Source organism: Canis lupus, chromosome X, assembly GCF_011100685.1.
Source record: "Canis lupus familiaris isolate Mischka breed German Shepherd chromosome X, alternate assembly UU_Cfam_GSD_1.0, whole genome shotgun sequence".
Classification (NCBI taxonomy): Eukaryota; Metazoa; Chordata; class Mammalia; order Carnivora; family Canidae; genus Canis; species Canis lupus.
In genome coordinates this window covers 40,788,744-40,816,220 of record NC_049260.1, presented here as the reverse complement: position 1 = coordinate 40,816,220, position 27,477 = coordinate 40,788,744, and the positions used below count along the sequence as shown (strand labels likewise).

The following is a 27,477-nucleotide window of genomic DNA, read 5'->3' as shown; positions in this document are numbered from 1 at the left end:
AAACTATAAGACTTTCAGAAAAACTGGAGAAAATCTTCAGAATCGAGGGCTAAGTAAAGAGTTCTTTGACCTAACACCAAAAACATGATCTGTCAATGAAAAATTCACCTCTGTCAAAATGAAAAAATACTAGCTCTGCAAAAGACTGTTGAGAAGATACAAAAACAAGCTACAGAACAGGAAAATTTTTTTTTATAAAACACATATCCAACAATGGACTTGTATCCAGAATACGTAAAGAATTCTCAAAAAAAACCTCAACAGTAAGGAAATAAATGATTCAGTTAAAAATGGGCGCCTGGATGGCTCAGTTGTTTAAGTGTCTGCCTTCAGGTCAGGTCATTATCCTGAGGTACTGGGCTTAAACCCTGCATCCTGGCTCCCTGATCAACGAGGAGTCTGCTTCTCCTTCTCTCTCTTATCCTTCCCCCTGCTGTGATCTCTGTCTCTCTCAAATGAATAAAAAGAATATTTATGAAGACGGCTGGAGAATATCCAAATGTCCAAAAGACTTGAACAGACATTTCATCAAAAAGTAATACGAATGGTAAATAAACACATGAAAAAATACTCAGGGGATGCCTGGACGGCTCAGTGGTTAAGCATCTGCCTTTGGCTCAGGGCGTGATCCTGGAGTCCCGGAATCAAGTCCCACATCGGGCTCCCTGCATGGAGCCTGCTTCTCCCTCTGACTCTCTGTGTCTCTCATGAATAAATAAAATCTTTAAAAAAAGAAAAAGATACTCAGCCATTAGGGAAATGCAAATTAAAATCACTATCGCTGAACTAAGAAATAGTGATACTTCAAATGGTAAAGATGTGAAGAAACTATAATCACTCATACATTGCTGGTGGGAATGTAAAATGGTACAGCTACTCTAGAAAACAATTTAGCTATTTCTTTAAATATTAAACATGCCTCTACATAGGAACCAGTAATTGCACTCGTGGGCATTTAGTCCAGAGAAATGAAAATTTATGTTCACACTAAAACCTGTACACAAATATTTATAGCAGTTTTATTCATAATAGCCCCAAACGGAAAACAACCCAGATGTCTTTCAATAGGTGAACAGTTAAACAATTTGTGGTACATCCATAGCATGGAATACTACTCAGCAATAAAAAGGAACAAAGTATTGATACATGCTATAACGTGAAAAACATATATAAGATATGTAAAAAAAAGCCTAGCAAAACATTATGCACAGTGGAAAAAGTTATAAACATAAGATTGCTTATTTTGTGATTCCATTTATACAAAATGTACAGAGCAGTGGTTGCCTAGGGTTGGGAGTGGGAATGCAGATTGACTATAAATGAGCACAAAGCTTTTCTTTTTTGGGGGTGTGTGTGACAGAAATGTTCTAAAACTGGACAGTAGTGATGGTTGCAAAACCCTATAAATATACTAAAACTCACTGAACTATATACTTAAAATGCATGAATGTTACAGAATTACATAACTTATAGTATGTAAATTATACTTCAATAAAGCTTAAAAAACCTTTAAAAGTTATTGTAATATTTACCAATGAGAATTTTTAGGCAGAGGCAGGAAGAGTTAGCAATAGAAAAATTCTGTGTCTATTGAACATTACCCCTAGATGGATAATTCATACTGAGACTGAAGTAGCATATTCCATAAAAGAAATAGTTATATTCTCCAAAAACTCTCAGTGAAGAAAGCCAACTGAGCACAGAACCTACCCTCTCTCTCCTCACTTCCTGGAGTTTCAGGAGACCCATGACTTCTTGTGAGATAGATACTCCTCTCATCTGAAGTTCTGGTCTTAGGAACTTTGGCTAAAACAGTTATCTCCATTTTCTCCTCACTAATTAATTAATGTTCTTGTTTATATTTTTATGTATGTAGAATTTGTTTTTATTTTAATTCCAGTTTAACATACAATGTTATATTAGTTTCAGGTGTACAATATAGTAATTTCCATTATCTATAACATTCTGTTCTTTAGAAGTTGGTTATCAAACTGTTCATGACTGAGGGAGGTACAAATTTTTAAGAATCTGCAAAATTTTGTGTTTTTAAAAACTATTACAGTAACAATCACTTTTTTATGAAAGATGGACACAAAGCAATCTTGCCTTATCAGTGAAGAGTCTTGGAAACAGATTAACACCAATAACATCAGTCCTGGGAATAAGAAAGTGGGTTTGTTAATGATTTTTAGAAAAGAAAACAAAATTTTGGGTTTGGGCTTTTATAGTGCATTGATCTGTCTGTCCATTTCTCTGATGCCACTGCTGTTCTAATCACTGTAGGAAAATTACAAAGAACAGTAAATGTAGCACAATGATAGTAAATCTTTAGCTCTGTCTTTATTATTTCTTTGTGTGTGTGTGTGTGTGTGTGTGTCTGATCTTATTTATTTTGTCACTCTGAGAAAATCTCATTTTTGACTGGACTCAGACTTAGAGGTAGAAGCTCTCAGAGAGGACAGCCTCCGTCTCTAGGCAATCTGTTCCTGGCGTTTTTCTTTGGCCTCCTTCATTCTCTTGGCCAAAGGTTTAGCATATTCTGCATCCTCTTCCTTATTTTTCTTAGTACGCTGTTTCTTCAAAGCAATACGCCGACATTTGTGTTGGAGGACACGTGGAGTAACAAGACGCTGAATCTTGGGTGCTTTGGTTCTAGGTTTCTTACCTTCTTTGTTTAGGGGCTTTCTAACAACATACTGGCGGACATCGTCTTCTTTTGACAGATTAAAAAGCTTTCGGATTCTGCTGGCTCTTTTGGGCCCCAGGCGACGAGGCACAGTAGTATCCGTGACTCCAGAAATATCCTTCTCCCCTTTTTTCACAATAACCAAATTGAGAACACTGAGATTGGCATACACAATGCAACCCCGAACAGATTTGCGCTTCCTCTCTCCAGTCCTCCTGGGTCAGTAGCAGGAATGCCCCTTACTCAGCAGCAGGCGGACACGGCCATGGGTCAAGACACCCTGCTTCATGGGGAAGCCTTGTTTGTCATTGCCACCACTGATTCGCACCACGTAACCCTTCCATTCCTTGCCCAGAGCATCGGCAGCAACTTCTGTGGCCATACGCTTCTCATAAAAGGTACGCAGTTTGCGCTCATCATCCACTTCAATGAGTTTCTGGCAGCCAACAGCTGGGAAAGAGATGTTCGGCTTCATCCTGAAGCGGCCTGTCTTTATTATTTCTAATCACAACAGTACTATAAATATCACCATCAACCAGCTGTTTTACAGATGAGGAAATTGGGGTTCAGAAATGTTTAATGGAAATGCTTGCAGCCACACGGCCACCAGAGGGCAGAACTGGCAGGTATATCAGGACTGGGCACTCCAAGTTGACCCCGAGACCTGAGGCAGGCAGGGGTGGGGGGGAGGAATGACAGCAGAAATGCTGGCCCTTCTAAGCCCAGCCTCCTAGGCGTGACCTTGGAGGCCCACAGTATTGTGGTTTCAATCTGTCAGGCCTCATCACCTGCTGTTCCCCTACCTCCAGCACAAGCTAGGCCCAATGAGATTCCAGGAACGCATCTTATTTCATACTTGCCGACCTTTGCATGGAGCTCATCCCTCTGTCTATAGTTCCTTCTTTGTTAACCCTGACCACCCCATTTTCCTCTCACCTGGTCCTACCTACCCATTTGTTGGATCCCTTCAATGAAGCTCTTCAGATAGCACCCTCCCACAATTATTCATTCCTTTGCTTTCTATCCAAGTCTCTGTGCATGCTTTTGTTGGTGTAAAAAGCACCTCGCTTATGCTGTAAATATTCTTTACATGGTCAGCCCTGCCACTAGACCACACCCATCTTAAATGCGTGGACTATATCACATTCATCTTTTATTCCCAAGTCTTAGCACAGGGTCCTGCAAAAAGTAAACATTCAAAAGAGTAACAGATGCTCTGGTGCCCTACCCAGATTCCCTTTACCTAGCAAACATGCCCATCTCCCAGTTACTGCCTGTTGTTGGCTGCTAATGGTTCCCAGAGGTCCCCCTCACTAAGCATAGGGGTCTTGTCCGGGAGATTATACTCTCCCAGTCTCCCTGGGGGCAGCTAGCAGCCAGTTCTACAACCTGCCTCACTCTAACCACAACATGGTAAGACTATAAGACTTTCCTAAGACCATATTCTTCCTTTAGCTCCTTCTTCCCTACCCTCTTATCCTCACTCCCTTATCAGTTTCCCCTGAGAATACTCCCTCAAGAAATCATATACTTTCAAATACCATCTCAGGTTCTGCTTCTAGGCACCCATACTACTCAAGACAACAAGTAAATCTTCATTAAGTGGTATACTTTTAAAAGTATTTCAGAATAAAATTTTTTGTTAAGCAAAACCATAAATAAGTACAGTGCAATCTTGGAGTAACTTCATGATGCACCTCAGTGTCTTATATTTGGATATACTATTCAGCTGTTTATTTTCTAGTCCTCTATTCAATGTAGAGACTTTATAAAGGCATCCTTTCCTTCCTTACCTCCCACAATGAGAATACCTTTGTTTTGGCAGAAAGGAAATGTGCACCAGCCCTCACCTTGCACCCCTGGGAACAGTAATTTGATGGCAGTTTTCAGATCTTATTCCTACTATAATCTCAACCAAAATGATTAACAGCATGCTGACTTATTTTAACAGTGACTGTGAGCCAGGCAAAATACAAATGTATAAAGTAAATGCCTTCCCTGGGTGAAACTCTCTTTTAAAGGAGCACTGTCTGGAAGTCAACCCAACTGGGATTATTTGGGACTGGAATCTAAGTCTGTGGTTTGGTGGCTACTTGACTTCCCATTAATATTACCACAGAAGGGTAGGCAGGCAGGCAAGGAAAAGTGATTAACTTAAACACAGCCCTTTCCTTCTATATGCCCAGGAGACAGACTTATGAAATGCATGGTCAGTGCAAGAAGCTCCTTTTCACTGCCCTCTGTGGGGCCATGCAGCAGTTTACAAAATAATCTAAGGCTCTGCTTTAAACGTGTTCACACCCTTTGACCCAGAAATTCTACTTCCAACACTCATTTTTGAAAAATAATACAAAACACAGAAAATAATTATGGACAAAAATGTCCATTAAAACTCCGTAATAAAAATAACTGAAACCTAGCTATCAAACAAAATAGGAATAATTAAAAAGTATTATCATATCTCATTCAATCAGGTAAAGATGGTATAAGGGGAAATTTTTACGTTAAAATGTTAAGCGGAAAAAACAGTATAAAAACTGGTTTTATAGTGAGATTACATGAAATAAAATATGTAGAAAACAGGTGAAGGCTGTAAGTAAATTTACAAACATTAGTTACATTAGTAACACTAAAGTGATGGATTTGGGGGTAATAAAAACATTCTTTCCAGGGCACCTGGGTGGCTCAGTGGTTGAGTGTCTGCCTTTGGCTCAGGTCATGATCCTGGGGTCCTGGGATCAAGTCCCACATCAGGCTCCCCGTAGGGAGCCTGCTTCTCCTTCTGCCTATATCTGTATCTCTTATGAATAAATAAATAAAATCTTTTTAAAAACCCCATTCTTTCCAATTTTTTTCCACTGTCCACATTTTTATAGTACACATACAGGGCATTTATAATTAGAAAAAAATACTTCGAGGATTTCAAGATACCTGTCCCTCATGTCACCCACAAATGATGCAGCTGACCTGAAACACTGAGGCTATAAAAATAGCTGTCACTGCCATTCAACATGGACATTAACCAGAGTTGGAAAAAAATCCAGAAAAGCACAATACAATTAATTACATTGAGAAGCCTCCATATTATAAACATAGCCCCCAAAGCACAAAACTTTGTAGTTTGGTTAAAGACAAATATCTAAAGCAATGGTTCCCAACTGAAGGCAACTTTATCCTCCAAGGGACATGTGGTGACATTTAGAGACATTTTTGGTTGTCACAACTGGGAAGGGGGGTGTTACTGGTATCTGTGGGGTTAGAGTCCAGAAAAGCTGCTAACCATTCTATACAACCCACGGGATAGTCTCTTACAATGCACAGATGTATCTGGTCCGAATTGTCAATACTGCCAAGGTTGAGAAATCTTGCTCTAAAAGGATGAAGCAGAAATAGATAAGACTCAAGAAGAGTGCAGAAATGATTGACTTGAGTTTATTCACCCAATCACAGAGTAAAAGTAACAAAGGGGCACTCCCTGAAACCTAAAGGCAATTTTATCAAAAAGAAAGCAGGACTTTGAGCAATGCTTAGAGAACTTAGAGAACTCATTAGCTCAAGAAGTGGAACAGAATGAAAATGTAAACAGGTTCAAGAAGGGCTGAGATAAAATCAGGGTGGATAAATCCATGACGGTATTTGGAAGTAATCCTTAAGTAAAGAAACATCTGAAAAGTCCAGCTCCCTTAGGCTTTCAGGAAAATATCCTTTAGAGCCATTAACAGAGATGGACGTTTGAGTTAGGTCACTGATCAGACCAGAGAACACTTCTTATATCCTTAAGGGTCAATTCCCGCCCATGTGGGCAAAGAATCTCCTAAACTATTCCTTAAACAGAAATCATGAATACTATGAATATGTTTCTTGAACTGGTTAGCTTTGCTTTGTGGTAAACAATACTAGCCTCCACGTTGAGGCCATTTGAGTCTACTGCCTATGGTTTAATTCAGAATTCATCCCTCTCTACACAATAATTCAATCCATCACTACTTCAATGCAATGTTGTGGAAACATAACTTCCCTTTAAGCCTGTTCACCTCACATATCTTTCTTCTCTACCACATTTCAGTAGTCAGTGACTATAGCCATAAATATCTATCTAGAAACTGAGTAAACAAAAAATAAGAAAAAGAACATAGCCTATATATTTTACTGCTCCTCCTCATCCCCAACAAAATCTTTGTCTTTAAAAAAGAGATACCAGAAGTTGGAGTAGATGAACTTTTCTGTATTTTCTAAAAGAAGACTACCTTCATCTCATTCTGTATGTATTTGTCATTTTAAAAGCTTATTTTAAGAAATTAAGACACGTCATCTGTCTTATGAGTTCCCTGTGACCAGATGAGGAATCTGGAGGTCAACTTTTTTCCAAAGCCCTCAAGACACATTAAAGAAAAAAGAAGAAAATACAAATTTACCTAGACAGGTTCCTGCCACTCAGAGTAGTATTTCCATGTCAACCACAGTTATCTCTATTGCCAGGAAGCAGGCTTACCCTCTTTAAACCAACTTGTTAACTTATTTGGGCATTTCAAACCTCCTGAGTAGAAATCACTTTGCATAGAAAGGCCGGCCTGGGAAGTGAGTTTAAATCAAGGTTCAGTCAACTTTTTCTGGAAAGGACCAGCTAGAAAATATTTTTGGCTTTATGGACCATATGGTCTCTGTTCCAACTACTCAAATCTGCTATTGTAGCATGAAAGCAGTCACAGACAGTACATAAACAAATGAGCATGGCTCGGTTCCAATAAAACTTTATTATACTGAAATTTGAATCTCATATAATTTTCATGTCATGAAATATTATTCTTCATTTTCAACCATTTAAAAATGTAAAAATCATTTCTAGCTCACAGGCCACAGAGAAATAGGTGGCAGGCTAGATTTGACTTATAGGCCATAGCTTGTCAACCTGTGGTCTAAACTACAAGAAACAAACCTACCTACCTACCTACCTACATTCATTCATATAAATTTTTTTTTCATTCATATAAATTTTTATTATTATTTTTAAGTAGGCTCCATGACCAGCATGGAGCTCAGGCAGGGCTTGAACTCATGACCCTGAGATTAAGACCTGAGCTGATATCAAGAGTTGGATGCTCACTGACTGAGCCACCCAGGTGCCCCAGGAGACCTTTATTTTAATGAAAGAAAGAATATTGAAAAGTGGAAGCCTACAACTGAATTATCACTCTCCTAACGTCACCTCCCTCCTTCTTAATCTCTCAGCCCACTGTTTGGCTGATACAGACCTCACTGAAAGGTTTCAGCCTGGGTGGTCTATTCTGTGATATTATCTTGACAGATTTTAATGGTCGTAGGCCTTTCTAAATTAAAATCTGTTTTATGCCTTTTAAGGGGAAAAAAGTCCCAGTTCTAGTAAGTTTTTAAAAATTAGCAGTACATGTTCTTCTTAAATTATGCACATATATTTAACAATTTCAACTACACATATAAGTAGGCTTAATTTTAAGAATAAAAAGAGATATACGTACAAAACATGAACCCTCTTAAGATAAAATACCATTTGCAAATAAGACCTCTTAAGAATAAACTAAGTCAATAAGAATAGCTTTTACTATGATATACGCAATTCTCCAGATAGAAACACAAACAGTTTTTAAAAATAGTTTCCAATATGCCTCATCTGCTGCTGTGAGTTGCTTCCACATTGGGATTTTTGCTCACAGGTACCCCCTAGTACATTTATAACATCTACTCAATTTAAAGTGATCATCATAGTTTATTAGGAGGAAAAATAACCTTTATCTCAGGTTTTAGTAACAATAAAAGGCAGGTAAGCCTTACATATAGGTCAAAAAAACAGAAACAATCCCAAACTTACTGAGCAAGTTCAAATCCACTGCACACCAACCGTTAATACTGTGCTACTAGAGGGCTGGCACTGCACTGGCCACCAGAACTGAGAAACCAACTCCTCTGGCTCCCTCAGGGCCAGGGTCACAGGACCAGGTGCACTAGACACATTTTCATGGCTTGGGTGATCACAGCCTCAAACTGGTAACCAATGATGTGTGACAAACCAATCAGAAAGGGGTTTCGGTGTTAATCCCAAAATCAATCAAATTGGTTGGGGGTGAAGTGGAGGGGGATTGAGGTTAAACCCTCACCTCCGGTTAGAGCAATGCCTAAGGCAAAGGAGCAGTCAGACATGCAAATTGACATACAAGGGAAAGAGTCAGTACTGACTTTGAGGGCAACAAAAAGTGAGGGAAAATGAAATAGCCACAAATCTTCCTCAGAAGAAATTAAAGGGACTGGGGCACAGATGCCAACACAAGTTAAGCCCCCAAGAAAATATATCTAGCCTCTCCAGCACAGGTTCTCAATCCCCATTTCTCACTGGAATCATCTGGGGAGCTTGTAAAAACCCCAATGCCCAAACCACACCCATTACCAATTAAATCAGAATCTCTCTTTTCAAAGGACCAGCTTTTGGATTCACTGTTTCTCTCAACTGTTTTTGTTTTCAATTACATTAACTTCTCTTTTTCTTTATTGTTTCCTTCCTCCAGCTTGCTCTGAGCTTCTTTTGCTCTTTTTCCCTATTTTCTTGAGGTTAAAGCTTAGATTTTTCATTTGAGATCTTTCATCTATCCCTCATATAATCATTCAGTGTCATAAATTTCCCATTGGGCACTGATTTTGCAACATCCTACAAATTTTGATGCACTGTATTTTCATTTACATTCAGGTCAATGTATTTTTTTAAATTTCCCTAGAGACTTTCTCCTTTACCTGTGGATTAATGAGAAGTGTGTTATTTAGTTTCCAAGTGTTTAGAAACTTTTTAGTAGTCTTCCTGTTTTTGATTTCTAGTTTGATTGCATTATGGTCAGTGAATATACTCTGCATGATTTTAATTATTTAATTTTTGTTGAGGTTAGTTTTTTGGATTGGGATATAGTCTATTTTGGTGAATGTTAGTTACCAACTTGAAACTAACTTGAAAAGAAAGAATATTATGCTGTTGTGGAGCATTCTATGTCAATTATATCCAGTTGACTGGTAGTGTATTTCTTCTACATCCTTGCTGATTTTCTTCTGCCTGGTGGTTCTATCAGTTACTGAAAGGGGCACTGAAGTTCCCAACTTTAATTATGGATTTGTCTATTTCTCAATTCAGTTATGTTGAGTTTTGCCTCAAGTACTTTGAATCTCTGTTATTTGGTGGATACACATTTAAGACTGCTGTGCCTTCTGGATGGATTTACCCTTTGAATCATGTAGTGCTACTCTTGTCCCTGGTAATTTTCTTTGCTTTGATGTCTAATCTATCTGATATTAGTATAGCCACTCCAGCTTTCTTTTGATTGGTGTTGGCATGCTATACCTTTTTGCATCCACTTATAAACTACTTGTATCATATTTAAATAGAGTGAAATGTGTCTATTCCATCTTGTTTGGAACAGCAAGTTTAGTATTTTTGCAACATTACTCTAAAATTAGACATAATATCTCAAAATCTTACTTCAAACAAAAAATTAACTATTAAAAAAGGAAATATATGATACAAAGAGCATCTTATTCATGTTCCTACCATATCTGAAGAGTATCAAATTTAAAAGGAAATGAATCAACCTGAGGATGTGTGAGATTTTCACTTATTGCACTCTCCCAGAAGAAGGAAAGAAACAGGTTAAGAAAATAGGTAAAACTGACAGGCATGAGGGTAACTGGGAGACTGACTCCCTATCTGTGGGCTAGTTGGTAACAAGTAAAATCAGTTGGTAACAAGATGTAACTATTTTTCCTTAAAAGATAAATATTCCCCACACCTGGTGCTCCTGGTTTTTCTTTGGGAGTAGGAACTCTTTCTCCAGTACTTGCACTTTCTAGTTTCCCATTCTGGATTTTAGTTATTTTACCACTTACTGGCATTTTCAAAAGGTTAACAGAGAGAATTTAAAATGTATAACTTGAGAAGGAATAAAATTCTAATTAATTAGTTCTGCCACTTGTTAGTTCTGTGAAAGAAATGATGAGTGAGAAAGCTGGAAAGTACTGACTAAAATGTGGCTTTCTGAGAATTAGTTGTGTTCAGTCATTTACGCTGTTCATGCTTCAGTGCCCCAGGAAGCCAGATCTGGATACAGGTAAGTAGTCATTTGAGACAAAACTGCAAAAGGTTACCCCTGAACTGTTTTAAATGCTAACCATAAGGGATCACTAAGCAATCTAAGATAAGGACTAGAGAGCATAGATAGAAACTAATTATCTCCTCTTGGCCCTAGGAAATCAAACTTCATGTAAACTAAAAGCATTCGTATAGGAATATGAATCACAGAGGAAAGGAAACAGGTTTTTCTTTTCTATCCATTTCTCCTATCATCTCAGTGCTATTTTGATCATTCTGAGTAACAGTGTTTTTAAAAAATGGACAGATAAAAAATTAAACTCAAAAATTTGAAATAAAACTCATTGTTGCTGTGTGTGGTAAGTGACTATCCTTTTGAAAAATACCTGTTATGTCTAGACCATAGTTGATTGTCATAGTGATGAAACTTTCCTGGACACTAAGCCTCAATATTTTCTTATCTGAGAATCTGCAGTTTAATTTCATCCTTCAAGATCAAAGGCACATAAATTAACTTGGCACATTGATCTGATGAATCTATGGAAAGTTGCCAGGCAAGTCCACAGATTAACTCATTAGTTTATAATGCTTAAAACAGCTTTGGGCAAACTGTTGAGAACTGAACAGAGGCTAAAACACTCAAAGTCATTCACCAATATATCTTTCTACACAGTTCACTGAAAAACATCTAACCTCTACTTGACCACTCAGTGAGGGAGCACACTATCTATAACAAGGCAGTCCATTCCAATTTTTAGACAGCTCTAAATGAAGAAATAACTTTCTATGAACGGAAAAAAATCTGTCTTTTAACTTCCTAATTCTGCCTTTATACTAGATTTACACTGGTTAACAGGTTCAAATCTCTCCCTACCTTTATCCCCAAACTCTCTTGACCCTACATCATTTTTCTCTATCTAATACCTAATTTCTTTCCCTTCTCTTGCAAACTCCTCAAAAAGTAATCTATGGTTTCTCTTCTCCTCCTTGTTTTTAGTCACTCTACAGACTTCTATCATACCAGAGTCCTTGAAAAAGTCACCAGTTTGGGCATATTTCCCAACCCTCATCTCTAAGTACTTGCATGCAGCATTTGACATGCTGATCACTCTCTCCTCCTTCCCACCAATGCTCCTGAAACAACTACTTTGGTTTCCAAAGGCTTTCTCTGGGTTCCCTCCCTGTGTTGCTCTCTAATATCCTTTTCTTCCTTTAACCATGTCATAAGTGATGGTGTTTCCTCAAAGTGCTCTATGCTACACACATGCTTATGGCTCTAAGAAAGGAAACAAAGGAAAGAAAGAGGGAGGGGAAGAGGAAAAAGATAAAAAAAGAACAAATCCAAAACCCTCTACCAACCATACATATCAACCTGGAAGGTGATTAACACCACGGCCACTGGCTCTTTCTCCCTTCTAGTGGTCTCTCCACTGGCACCTTCCTTTATGCAGGCACAGAACCTAGAAGAATCTCTAAATTCTTCCCCTTCTCTCACCTTGGATCAGTCATCAAATTCTACCAAGTTAACCTCTGAAATTATCTTCTAAATCACTAGTCCCATTTTAACCTTCATTTTCCTAGTTTGGGACCTAACCATCACCTAAAACCAGGACTATGATAGCAACTTCTTAACTAACTGATCTTAGGACTTCTGGTCTTGTCCTCAAATTTATCTTCCACCCAACTGCCAGAGACTTAGTTGAAACACAAATTGGGCTATGTCCTTTCATTGCTCAGACTTTAATGGCTTCCCTTTGTCCTTAGATCTTTATTAAGGTCCTCATGAGAGCCAACAAGGTCCTCCACAATTAAGCTGCACCTCATTCTGCAGCTTTATCTTTCACCACACTGCCCTGGGTTTTATGCTCTAGCAACAATGAACCTCTGTAGTTCCCAACCCCCATACTGTTTCTCACCCATATGCTTTGTATAATCATACCATCCTTTCTGTCTGGAAGGTCCTCTTCTCACTTCCTCACTTAGAAATACATAAACTCATCCTTATAAGGCTTAGAAAACATGTCACCTCTTCTAGAATGCCTTCCATGTCTGACTCACTCTTAGCCTGACAATCGCAACAGCAATATGCCCTAGGAATGGCCTGGGTATAGTACCATCATTAACTTAAACTGTTCTGTACCCGGCAATATGTATTTTTAAAAATCTCCAACTAGAATATGAGTTCCCACCAGGCATGGGCTAGATTTTTTGAAAAATTTGTAATGGATATTATTCTTCCTTTATTTCTTTGAAAATCCTAAACTTCAAAGTCATTCTAAAATGGTTCTCATTGGGAGTGGGAGTAAAATTATCATTTGCTGGGCTCTAATTTGGACAACTGTTCTTACTTTGAAGTTTTAGTTTGCAGGCTAACCTTGGAGAAAGTTCATTTCCCTTCTTCTTTATTTACCCTCTCCATTGAGAGGTACTTCCTCTCAGGATTCTCAGTCTTATCCTACCAAGAGGGAAAAAGGAACAGATTTAGACAGTAAGCCAATAATACATTTGTCTCTGGCCCTGAGTCTCTCTCAGCTCTCTTGCCTGTCACTCTGAATAGAAATAACATCTTTTCCTCTCTGTTCATGGGCAATCCTTGACTTCACAGTCAGGGATCATTTCCTCCATTCACTGAATGTTTTGATCTCCATTATCTACAGAAATACAATCCTCAGACATCTCTACCTTTTTCTGGATCTAGAGTCCAACATGTCAGTAACTAGAGGCCCATGACTAACAGTCTCCACTGGCTGTTTGATCGGTTTCTGGTCCAGAGGTTTACTTTTCTTGATCACAGATATGTCTTTCTAATTTTTATTTTATTATAACTTTGTTTAGAAAGGAGATATGAGTTTGAAGTATGAAGTCAGAGTCATCTTGACCAGAAGCCCTTAGGTTTAAATTTTACAAGTACTACATAATCTGGGTTCAACAAGCTATATAGCCCTTAGGCCAAATCTAGCTCATTGCTTGTTTTTGGTATAGCCTATAAGCTAAGAATGGCATTTATATTTCTAAATGGTTGAAAAAAATCAAAGGAAGAGTAACATTTTGTGACATATAAAGATTATGTAAAATTCTTATTTCAGTGTCCTTAAATATTTATTGGAATACAGTTATATCCATTCATTTATGCTGTTCTAGTTATCAATTGCTGTGTAACAAACAACTGCAAAACAGAATGGCATTAAGAAACCACCATTTTATCACCTCACGGAATTCTATGGGTCAGGAATTCAGATAAGGCATGGCAGGAATGGCTTTTTTCCTACTCTAAGATGTCTGGAACCTCAGCTGGGAAGACAAACAGCTGGAATCATCTGGAGGCTTCTTCACTTATCTGGCACCTTTGACAGGGATAATTTAGCTTAGCAAACACCATCTCCAGCATGCCCACATAAGACCTCTCCAGCTGACATAGCTTTGGGATAGTCAGACTACTTACATGGCAATTTAGGGGTCCCAGCATGAATATTCTAATGAACAAGGCAGAAGCTGAATTCCCTTTTATGACTTAGCCTCAGAAGTCATATACTCCACTGTACTGGTTGATGTCATCACAAGTCAATCTGGATCTAACTGGAAGGACACATAGGCCCTGCCTCCTGATGAAAGTAGTGTCAAAAAATCTGCAGCTCTGTTTTAAACCTGCATTTATGGTCTTCACATCATTTAGTACCAAGGATCCAGAATTAACGACTCTGACTTAAAATGTGAGGCACAATCAGGTATTGGAGCACTGGAGTTTCAAAAGAAAAAATCAGCTTCACAAAAGGACTGATATCAAGGCCCTGACTTATAAACAATTTTAATACTTTCCAATTTGTTTCTTATCAGCCTTTAACTCTGAACAGTCAGAACACATGACTTTTTAAATGTTACAGAAGTAACTGAAGCCTTTAAAAAGAAGAATCTGTATTTGTGTGATAAACAGCAAAAAAAAAATGGCCCCAATTTTCTATCCTTGTCTTTATTTATGACCTTTCAAGGTGACTTTGAAGCTTCTTCCCATTCCTTGAATCTAGACTGGCTTTATGACTTGCTTAGGGCAAGAGAATAAGGAGAATAAAAGTGGGCCAATTCTGAGCTTTGGGCTCAAGAGGCCTTGCTGCTTCTACTCAGCTTTAGAAATCTGCCCAGTTACCATGAAAACAAGTCTGGGCTAGCCTGCTGCAGGAGAAGATATGTAGGAGCCCAGTGCTCCTGCCCACTACCACTGCTCTGGCGGATCAACCAACCTCAAGTGTAGAGCTCCCTGGTGACCTGTAGTTGACACAGGCATCAAGGGAGACCACCTAAGAACAGCAGAACCACTCAGCTGAACCCAGCCCAAATAGCCAACTCCTAGAATAATAAACTAAGTAATTACTATTTTGAGCCACTAGCTTTTGAAGTGGTTAGATATATAGCAATAGTTAACTGATAGAATTTAGAAGGCAGTTTTTAATGATTAACTATAGAATGGAAATTTCATCACACACTTCAGACCTACTACACTGAGTCACTTCAGACACTGAATGATTCTCCAAAGCAGGAACTACTGCTGGGCTCTACTGAGAAGGGCACTCAAGCTAATGCCGCTATCACAGAGGGGTCAAACACCTGACCCCCCCAAAAAAAGAGGCCTGTAATAGCACCCATACAAATAACAAACATCACTCCATGCAAGTCTCTCATCTTACCTGATGCCAAATGCAGCCAAAAAGTACCTCCTCATGCCAGAGGTAAGTGGCATCTGCAATTAGCAGTTAACTAGTTAACTAGAATGTCAGAGTAACACATCCCACAACCGTAATGAGAGAACTTAACATTGCTATTAGAATGCCTATTTTTTAAGCTATAATCCCCATCCTCTTTTAAAATAAATTTATTAAAATAATTCTGTAAAATAAATCTACAGAAAAAGTTCAAGCAGGGGAGGGGCAGACGGAGAGGGAGACAAGAAGACTCTCCACTGATCAGGGAGCCTGACACTGGGTGATCCCTAGGACCCTGAGATCATGACCTGAGTTGAAATCAAGAGCTGGACACCTAACCGACTGAGCCACCCAGGTGCTCCAATCTCCAACCTCTTTATTTGCCCCAGTGTTACCCTTTGGTGCACTCCCATAAAGGCAGGGCAGATACCAATTCAAAAAATTACTTACACACATGTAGCCACATACACACATACACACACAATCAGAATTCACACATCCAATTATAAGTTGACTTCTGAGAGACCTTCTGAGACAGCAAATGTTTGTTCCAAAAGTGCAATTTCGGGCAGCCTGGGTGGCTCAGCGGTTTAGCGCCGCTTTCAGCCCAGGGCCTGATCCTGGAGACCCGGAATCAAGTCCCACGTCAGGCTCCCTGCATGGAGCCTGCTTCTCCCGCTGCCTGTGTTTGTGCCTCTCTCTCTGTGTCTCTCATGAATAAATAAACTCTTTAAAAAAAAAGATACACTCTTATCTTTAAAAAAGTGCAATTTCTCAAAATACTTAGGACATTTTTTTTGCTTGGATTTGCTTTCTGTTCTTTTGCCATCCTATTCCTTTGAATAAAGTCAATGGAAGCAATTTTTTTCCTTTGAGAACGAATTTAATTTTTGGAAACAATCAAATGTCATTCAAAGTCCATTCAAGTGGATATGCAATTGAGGTGTGTAAAACCAGTTTTATCAGTAACAAGCTGGGAAAAGAAACTGCAAGGCTGATTTATAATTCCAGTTATACAGTTATTAGCTGGCAGGTTAAAACCCTAAAAGCACAAAAATCTTCAATGGCTTCCTACTGTTCACAGAGCAGATTTCAAACTCCTAGGCCTAGTATTCAAGGCACTCCTGTGGCCATATTTTCCTTGCACAGTCTCTTCACTAGGGAAGCTAAGCCCCTCACTGGTCCCCATTCACATGTCCTGGTGCTTTCTCGCATCCTGCATCTGTTCATTCTCCTCTCCTGGACCGCCCTCTATGCCCATGTCATATGTCACTATATCGGATACACTGCCCACCACTGTACATGACTCAAATAAATATTGAATGAATCAAGGGGTGTCTGGTGGCTCAGTCAGTTAGGCATCTGCCTTCCCCTTGTCATGATCCCAGGACCCTGCTCAGTGGGGAGCCTGCTTCTCCTTCTGCTGCTCCTCCTGCTTGTGCTCTGTCAAATAAGTAAATAAAATCTTTAAAAAATGAATGAATCAATTCCTTGGGTGGCTTATGAAATGCTCTAAAGGTAATTCCAAAAAGGAGAGCTCCAAAAACATTCTAAGCAAGGGAATAAGTAGCTAACCTTCAACATGCATTTTGAGGATGAAGTCACAAAACACTGGAATAGCAATTGATTTGCAGTCATGCCTACTGACTGCCTAAGAAGGACTAGTCAATTAGGTACTGAGAGGATCCCTGGGTGGCGCAGCGGTTTAGCACCTGCCTTTGGCCCAGGGCACGATCCTGGAGACCCGGGATCGAATCCCATGTCGGGCTCCCGGTGCATGGAGCCTGCTTCTCCCTCTGCCTATGTCTCTGCCTCTCTCTCTCTCTCTCTCTCTCTGTGACTATCATAAATAAATAAAATTTAAAAAATAAAAATAAAATCTTAAAAAAAAATTAGGTACTGAGCTAGAAATGAACTAAAAATTCCAGGTTACTCTAGTCTACCCAGACCATGGATCACTGTGTCATTGTATTTAAGATTGCAGGCCTTGGAGTTCTGGATTTCTCTGGGTTTCTCTCAAAATATCCAAATTAAAAACAAACACTACTTTTAGATATATACATAGAAGTGAGATTACTGGATCATTCAGTAGTTCTATTTGCAATTTTTTTAAATGATCTTCATACTGTTTTCCATAGTGGCTGCATCATTTTACATTCCTACCAACAGTGTGTCCAAGGATTTTAATTTCACCACATCTTCACTAACACTTATCTTTTAAAAATACATATAATAGTCATCCTAACAGGTGTGAGGTGATATCCCATTATGGCTTTGATTTTTCACTACCCTGATGATTAGTGATGTTGAGAACCTTTTCATATACCTGCTGGCCATATATATCCAAAAGAACTGAAGTCAGAAACTTGGAGAGGTATCTGCACACCAATACAGCATTATGCATAAGAGTCAAAATATGGCAACAACCCAAATGTCCATCGACAGATGAATGGATACAGAAAATGTGGTATATACATACAATGGAATATTATTTAGCTTTTAAAAAGGGAATTCTACCATTTGTGACAACAAGGATGACCCTGGAGGACATTATGCTAAGTGAAATAAGCCAGTCACAGAAGGACAAATACTGAATGATTCCACTTACATAGGGGTATCTACAGTAGTCAAAGTCATAGAGAGTAGTAAGGTGGTTGCCAGAGGCTGGGAAGAAGGGGAAATGGGGAATTATTGTTCGATGAGTATAAATTTTCAGTTATGTAAGATTAATAAATTCTAGAGATCTGTACAACATAGTACCTATTAATACTATATCATACCCTTAAAAATTTAAGAGGATAGATCTCATGTTACATGTTGTAACACAAAAGAGAACAAAGAATCTTTTGTGTTTTTTAAAATATTTTTTAATTTATTCATTCATGAAAGACAGAGAGAGAGAGAGAGAGAGAGAGGCAGAGACACAGGCAGTGGGAGAAGCAGGCTCCATGCAGGGAGCCTGATGTGGGACTCGATCTCGGGTCTCCAAGATCATGCCCTGGGCCAAAGGCAGGCGCTAAAACCGCTGAGCCACCCCAGGATCCCCACAAAGAAACTTTTGGAGGTGATGGATAGGTCTATTACCTTGATTGTGGTGATGGTTTCACAGATACATGTATATAACTAAACTCATCATCAAGTTGTATAACACTGAATATATGCAGTTTCTGTGTATCAGTTATATCTTAGAATTGTTTAAAAAAATCCACTAGTTTTGATAGGTGATAGATATGTCACAAATTATTATAAACAATAAAGACTCTCTAAGAATGTATGATATCCTTGCCCCTCTGATAAAGTTAAGACTAATACAATAATAAACTGGGAATGTTTTCAGAGCATTTGTGTGATGAAATCAGTTTATATTTAGTTGAACCACATGAAATTGCCATTGTTGTAGGTCAAAATGTTTTGAGTATTAGCAATTTCATATCATTTGACCGAATACTCCAGAATTTTGCTCATGAACAAAAAATAAGTAAAAAAAGAAAAGACCCCTTCCTTTGCCTTCAAGGCCCTTACACACTCTGGAGAATCTCAATTCTTATGAACTTTTGAGGATTTATAATAAACAAAGAAAAAACACACAAAGCCTTGCCTATACATACATAATTTCTTAGTTCAAAACACCTAGTTTCCTTTAGGAGTTGTATTCCACTTACCAGACTCAAGGTAATTGGCCTGTGAGTCCCCAGTGGAGTATTAGGTCTCTCCAGCTACATCTCAAATTTCTAGGTCAGATCTGAGCACCCTCTTCCCGTGTTCCATTTGCACACTGCAAATAGGCCATCACACCCAGGATTCCTGAATGTTGTTTAATGCAAGGGAAGGTTGTTGATGAAAAGGCATCTAATCATTATCACACGTGGGCTGGTGGTGGTGGGGCTTGATTTTACCCTCATTTCTTCTGCTTTTCCTGCCCCAGAGTTGCAGCCAGCAACTAGCTAGCAGCCAGCTGGCTAGACTCTCTAGGTCTCTTTTTGGTCAGAGCAGGAGAAGCCTAATAAGCAGTATTCCTAACCCTGGATGTGTGGCTGAAGTGGTGAGGCAATTACCCTCCATCTTCCTGGGCAGCCTAACAGGACCCTGCAAGGAGGCGCAGGTGCTGCGACTAACTGGCACACTCCCAGGCTACAGTCAACACCACGTGCTCAGAACAGAGGCTCAATTTTAATCCTTCTGAGACACCATTTCAGGAATCAGCCAATACACAGACATGTAATCAATGTAGTGCTTTTGTGTGCTTGTGTGGGTCTTGAGCTGGTGAATTTTCCATATTAAAATTTTTAGAATTTTCTGCACAGAAATTTTTAGAATCACCCAAGACAAGTATAAATGCAATCTTCTTTTAATGGTAAATGTTATTTCATGAGAAACACTGAATACATAATTTCAGCTCCAATGGTCAGAAGATCCTGTGCTTTCAAGTTTTACTGTTAGAAATGCAAAACAGGGACAGCAAAACTCCATCATCCCACCTCTGTTCCCTCAGTACAGGATGTTTTCCTCTTTCAAAGGTCTTTTTTTAATAAGATCTTTCATCCAGTGTATTTTAAATAAATGATTTTCTCTATTTCCCCAAGCAGATTATTGCATGGTCTAATTAAGTTGTCCCTTAGGAAACATTATCCCTGACATGCAAAGAGAGACAAAACAATAGTGGCAGATTGTGGAAATAGGAATATTTCATTTCTACCAATTGAAAAACTATAAAAATCAAAAGTGCCAAAATTACTCCTAAGCTATTCATACGTACTGATTTGAAACATCAGTAATTTGCAAGAGACTGGTAAAAAGTTCTTAGTTTCTTTACTGTTCTTCCCAGGTTCTGAATTCAGAACCCCACATTCCTACATTGACAGTTGACAAGCATTACAACCACCTAAAAACAGGTTCAGAAGGTTCTGTTGCAGCAGTGTAAGTGATGCCTATTTTTGCAGGGACCTGTCTCAGAAGTAAAGCTGAGAGGGAACGGAGTCTCACATGTTCACTCTTACAGGACTCATTAAATAATTCAATAAAGATATGATGAAAGACCTTGGGCTGGAATTTGGGAAACCTGGGTGTTAGCTCAAATTTCTAGTCCATTACCACATTATTTTTTTTTTATTATAGGGGCTTTGTACTAAATTTTAATCTGATAGAACAAACTCTCCTCACAAAATTTCCTGATGATTCTTGGGCATTTACTCTTTTCAAAATGCAAATTTGATAGTGATACTCCTTAGTGTAAAACCCTTCCACTGCTCCTTAGTGTTCACAGATTTCCTTATAGGCCCTTGTAGGGCTATAATTTACTAAGTGGGGAGTACAAGTTTAGGGCCAAAGCTGACGGCTCAAAAGAAGAGGAGAGTCAGTGATACCACACCGGAGAGTCCCTTTCTCTCCCCTGGTTCCTCATCAGGTTCACTCTCTCCTTTGAGTAAGTATTGAACAAATATTTAACAATGATTTGCATGGGTGCTATGTCGGGGTCCTCAAGACCACCTCCAACTTCTGTGATTCACTAGGAGGACCCACAGAACCCAGCACATAATCATACTCTAGGCTATAATTTACTACAGTCAAAGGACACAAAGCAAAATCAGCAAAGGGAAAATGCACACTAAATGGAATACAGGGAAGATCAGGCACAAGCTACCCAGAGTCCTCTCCCAGTGGAGTTACACAAGGATGCACTTAATCTCCCTAGCAACGAGTTGTGACAACACATGTGAAACGCTGTCTACTAGGGAAGCTCATTAGGGACTCAGTGCCCAGAGTTTTGATTGGAGGCTGGTTACATAGGCACCCTCTGACTGGCAAATACCCAAATTCCAGACTCCCAAGAAGGAAAGCAGGTGTTCAGCAGAAACCACATTGTTTGTATAAACAGTTTAGGCACAGTGAGCCACCTTTATCAATCAGTTCTGGGAATGGTGGGAACCCTCCTGAAAATCAAGTTCCCAGATGCCCACCAAGGGACAACCTCGTAAGCAGGGCTTTCAAAGTCAGGTCTGCTATGATTCTCTTTTGCACAGATGCCAATCATTAGCCTGGGCAGGCACCAACAAATCCTGTCCAGACGTGGATGAAGGAAACAAAATCATGAGAGTTCTCTGAGCAAGATACTAAGGGAACAGGAATGGAGAAACACCTATCCTTTCTCAGTGGCAAAAAGGAAGGGGCAATGAGGACTTCCTGGGAGAGGCAATTCCTGAGCCAGGTCCAGACACATGACAGATGTTGTGGCATGTCTAGATTTAAATCCCAACCAGGTGGGTGATCTTGGCTAATTACCTAGACTAAGCTCTATCTCAGGAAATGAGTTACCCGCATGGACCAGAGCTATTAATCACTTTGATTCCCTACTTAAACTTTGTATGGCTTCCAAACCTCTTGCATGCCATGTGGCCTTGTTAGAGGCGGTGCCAACCTACTTCAGCCTCCTCACCTGTGCCTCTCTGCCCCTTCACTCTCTGTGATCCAGCCATTCTGATCTCATTTCAGTACCTGGAATATGCTTCTTTCTATTCCAAGGCTCTAGACATACTATTTACCCCCCTACCCACCCAATGTTTGTCATCACCCTACTTATTTCACACATCTAATTCCTACTCATGTTAGATTTCAATCCAAACAACACCTCCTCAGGGCAGCCTTTGGTCACCTGCTCCAGAGTACATTGGAAACCCTGTCATTTGCTTTTCAGCACCAGTAACTTCTCCTCTATCACTGTGAGTACATTAAAGTCCATTAAAAAAATAAAAAAATAAAGTCCATTTTATTTTACACTTACACACTTCAAGAGGGCAAAAATTATGCCTGTGTTATTCACAGTGATAACCTCTGAGCCTAACATGATACCTATGACATAGTAGGCACTCAGTAAATGTATGAAAGAGGAATGAATGAGGGTTCTATGGTCCATATGGTCTGGGTGAGGACAATTCTGTCCTTCCCTAACAAATATATACCTTCTGGGTCTAAGGCACATGACCCAGGCGATATCAACAGTTCATCTGAGGGTTTCAACATCAGTATTGGGAAAGAAGCACTGCATCTGCTGCAGACTGAGAGTGAAACTAACTCAGAGGAGAGTAAAGCTGAGAGAAGGAGATTCTGGGCTGTGATGAGGATATAGCCATTCCTAAGAGCAGCAGTCCATGGGCTATTCATTTGCCAGTAAACTTTCTGTTTATTATTGAGTTGGGATTCTGACACATATAACTAAGAATCCAAATACAAAAATAGTACCTGGAATTAGACATGTAGTTGGTCCCAAAGAACAACAGAAAGACCATCAGCAAGCCTAACTTGTAATGACCTGAGCTACTTGCCTAGAGAATCCTCATAGTTCCTTAAACTATGAACAGGTTTGGTTCTGGTGGTGCAGGGGAAAAAAGATACTCTGGCTGGTGAGTAGGGCACAGGCATCCTGACTACTCATAATCCTAAAAACCACCTTGTTCCTCTCCACAGGGCTAAAAAAAACTATTTGCAGCTATGACAGCAGAATCACTTCCTCTCATCTATGAAAACTCAGAAATCAGACCTCCCAACAGACTGGAGAGAGACAAAAATCTCCCTTATTTTCAAAGGTGTGGAATAAAATTGTTACAAATACAAAGTGTGAATCTCACTCCAAACTAAATTCTAGACCAAATTAAGAAAGCACTGGCTGGATAAGCATTTGAAAAAGAAAGAAGAAATAGTAGCAGCTAGCACGGGTTCTTCAAAATCATGACACACTCAACTTACCCTAGACTCCTTTCTGTTCCAACCACTTGATTCATTTATTGAGATAAATCTTTGTAAGCACAGTATACATGGAGGTAGCTGGCAAAGGCCATTAGGATCTTCCAGTTGATAAGATGAAAAACTGAGGCTGCAGACAGGTAAACCTGAAAGGTGTCTTGTGGGAGGACACAGAGCTACACCCTTGGCCCTGTGCTGATCAAAACTCTGATCAGTAATGTAGATGAACCTACTACTTACCAACCTAGGAGGAGTAACATTCATCAGAGGAAAAAGGAGAATTAAAAAGCTAATATAATTAGAAGGATGAAATTTAACTAGAATGTACGTAGAGCTGCTGCAATTTAAAAACTCTATTTCCTGAATGCAGGATGATAGCAGTTCAGTTTTTGATGCCAGCAAATACCACACAGGGTGATGCAGCTACTCAAATTGGGCTGAATTCAGAAACATACCATCTACCTCAGCTGGATAACAAGTGAGCAACCAAGTTCCAGTCTGGGTATTACAGAGAAACAATGACTAACAAAAGTAAATCCAGAGATGGGAACCAAGATTACAAAAAGGTTTGGGACTCATGTCACACAAACGACAGCTGAAAGGGTGAGAATGTAAATTGGTATGGTCATTTTTGGATAACAAAGATAGAATCCTATAAAACTCAAAACATCTATACCTTGTGACCCAGAAATCTTATTTCTTTTTTTTAAATTTATTTATTTATGATAGTCACACACAGAGAGAAAGAGAGAGGCAGAGACACAGGCAGAGGGAGGAGCAGGCTCCATGCACCGGGAGCCCGATGTGGGATTCGATCCCAGGTCTCCAGGATCGTGCCCTGGGCCAAAGACAGGTGCTAAACCGCTGCGCCACCCAGGGATCCCCAGAAATCTTATTTCTAGATGCATATCCTGGAGAAACTCTCACAAGCTTACATAATTACCAATACAGAATTTTTTATAAAAGCAAATTCAGGAATTACTTAGGCTTTTGTCAATAGGAGAGTGGCTAGACAGACTAAGGTCAATTCACACTCTGTGATACTTTACAGCCGCTAAAAACAATATATAGGTCTACTTATCAATCAGGATGGGCTACATTTGCCAAAGTATAAAAGGAACCTAAAATCTGAGCTTAACACAATTAAAGTCTATTTATTCCTTATGCTACATATTTAAAATGAGTTGGCAGAAAAGCTAAATGTTATTCTCAGACCCAAGCTGGACAGAGGCCCCATCTCTATTTGCCAGGGACATGAAATGTAGTAAATTTCATATTGGCTCTTAAAATTTCCATTTGGAAGTGTACCCATTACATTGTTGACATTTCATTGACTAAAGTAAGTCGCATGGCCACACCTAACTTCCAAAGGGGCAAGAACTACAATCCTACCATATGCTGAAAGCACACAGCCAAAAATATTAGGTTATAGATAATGACTAATACAATATGCAGTATGGAAAGATTAATGCAAGATATATGAAAAGGTCTAAGACATTTTGCTGTGTGTACAAAACACACAGACACATTCATAATTAAAACAGAGATCCAAAACAAATCTAAACATTGTTTATACATACCTATATATGCACAAAACTGAGGAAGGAGGAGCATGACACTGGAAGAAGTGATCAAAGGGAAATAATTTCTGTAATGGTTTAATTTCTTTAAGAAAAAAATATGAAAAATCTTAATTATTGATAATTCTGGCTGGTGGAGAGTTGAGTGTTCATTATATTACTGTATGAATTTTTCCATTGTGTTAAAATCCTTGAAATAAGCTGTTGAAAGCACCAGGAATTTTTTTTTAATTTTTATTTATTTATGATAGTCACACACAGAGAGAGAGAGAGAGAGAGAGAGAGAGAGAGAGAGAGAGGCAGAGACACAGGCAGAGGGAGAAGCAGGCTCCATGCACCGGGAGCCCGACGTGGGATTCGATCCCCGGTCTCCAGGATCGCGCCCTGGGCCAAAGGCAGGCGCCAAACCACTGTGCCACCCAGGGATCCCATCACCAGGAATTTTTTAGCCTGAGAAGATCACAGGTGTGAGAAAGGGGGATGGTGAGTAGGAAAATAGATGACTTTAACTGTTTTGGACAAAGGAGAACTGCTCTGTGTGGTAATAAAGGGGAGATCTGGGCACAATGGCGAAAGTTCCTTAGGAGCTAGATCTTGGCTTGGGAATAAAGAATGACCTATCATAGAAAGATGAGTGAGTAGCTTCAAGAATATATGGAGGAAAAATATGTATTCTTTGTGGGGAAAACTTGATCAAGAGTCAGACAACTGCCTGTCTGACAGAATATTGTGAAGAAGACTGCTACACTGGGAAGGTATCTGGATTTGGTGATCTCCAAGGTCCTTCCAATTCTCAGATTCCATCAACCTTGGACCAGAACTTCTCAGTTTAGAGCTCAAAGACTCTGGGAAGTGTAGCACAATTATCCCAAGACAAGCTTTAAAAAAATAATGCAACAATCTGAATTCAGTAAAGCCTTTAATGGTACTACCCAGGAATATTTCACAATCAGTAAGGAATAATTCATTTAATTGGGCCTGAAAATTAATATAGGCAGGGGTTTACAAAAATTATTCTGGCCTTGAATAAAGCTAGCTTTAATTCTCATGCCTGGTCAACCTTATGCACATAATTAAATCAGTATTATTTGTAGAACTGTAGCCTATTTAATCACTGCCTCTGTGGCTTATCAGTTGTTCTCCCAGTACCAAAGTCAAACTGCTCCCACAGCTAAAGAGATCGCCACAGAAACATCCCACTGAAATGAACATTACTTGGTAAAATCAAAGAGTAAGAATAACAAGTGTGTTTTCTTTTTAACTAGTTGCTTTGGCTATTGCCAAAAGAAAAAATAAGTCTTAGCAGTGGAAAACAAGTATCCTTGACCTGTCCTTGTGTGAGGTGGGTCAGTATGGCATAAAAACAGTGGAGTCAGAACTCAGGCAGCTCCCTGTAGCTGCCCTGCTCCCAGGCCAAGAAGAAATTTCAGTGGTAGTAAATGAGACATGCTTACCTGAGGATTTTCTTTCAAAAAGGTACTATATCTTTTGTACCAACAAGTTTTTATCTGTACATAGTAAATATATGCCCAGAAGGTTATGAGTTGAGCAGACTTTACATGCCTGGAACCTGATTGATTTGAATAGACACCTGAGAAGCCCATTGTGGTTTTTAAGGAATGTGTTTCCACCATAAAAATATTAAAAGCATGCTGCAACTTAAAAACATGTGCTTTTTGTCCATGTATTTTTGCCTATTTAGGATTTCCTACCTGCAGGGATTCTGTACCACATAACTAACAAGGGGAAATACTTGCATAAAGGTAATTATTTAGTAGTTCTTTCCTATTAAATTTCAAGATTAACAACAAACCAAACCAAACCAAATGAAAACCAGCTCAAAAGGCTCTGATATATTCCCAAGTTAATGAGGTTAGTGTGATTTGAATATTACCTTCTTTCTAGACTCATAGTCTAGGCTGTGCTGGAGCTTCTTGTGGCCTGGCCCCACAATCCCCCAGAAATGCCATATGAAAGAAAAATCCCTAATATGCTGGAAAAGCAGCTGGCTAGATAGACCACCACAATGCCTTGCAGAGACTCAGGTCTGGCCCTAATCTATGAGCAAAAACTGATTACTCACCCCCCACATCCCCTGCCTAGCCTCTCCATCCGTCAAGTGCAAGCACTTACATCCTAGGATGTCACAGGGAAGTGTATTTATCCTTGGAAGACAGTGGTGATAAAATGCTAGACTGTAATGTTAGGAAGCAGTGTGGGGGGAAACCAGAGACAAACAGGGGAGGAAGGAGAAAGAGCTTGATGAATGAAGTCCTGGGGGCAAAGGTTACTGGAAAACAGCAGGACAGAAGTAAGAGAATGTGACAGAGAGGCAGGGCCAAGGCAAACAACGAGGTCAATGATATGCTGCATGAGGACAAAGAACTGTGCTTCCGGGTGAGATTACCACATATGCCTTCAAAAGAGTGGCTTTGTTTTTCAGTAGGTCCTTATGTATTCTGCCCAATAATGCAGCTCCTCTGCTTACCCTTCGAAACTTGTCCACTTAACTACACCAAAAGCTGCATCTCTAGAACAATTATTTCAGAGATATATATAAATACTTTGGGGAAAAAGAAGGGAACTAATCCCAAACATCACTTAAAATATCAGTTAAGACTTCTGGTTCCAGATAAGATGGAATAAACATATCCAATTTTCTGTCCACTGAATGTGACTATA

The 27,477-nt window shown here is 39.3% G+C and overlaps 2 protein-coding genes across 4 annotated transcripts in view; both read right to left on the bottom strand.

Annotated features, from left to right (window-relative positions):
* The window catches only part of JADE3 (jade family PHD finger 3), a 137,084-nt gene that overhangs the window by 69,320 nt on the left and 40,287 nt on the right, over window positions 1-27,477 (bottom strand). The gene's annotated exons all lie outside the window — the stretch shown is intronic.
* Window positions 2,374-3,505, bottom strand: LOC491854 (40S ribosomal protein S6-like). The gene has a single exon (XM_038587311.1). The coding sequence runs from the start codon at window positions 3,159-3,161 to the stop codon at window positions 2,907-2,909; it is 255 nt and encodes an 84-aa protein (XP_038443239.1). The 5' UTR covers window positions 3,162-3,505; the 3' UTR covers window positions 2,374-2,906.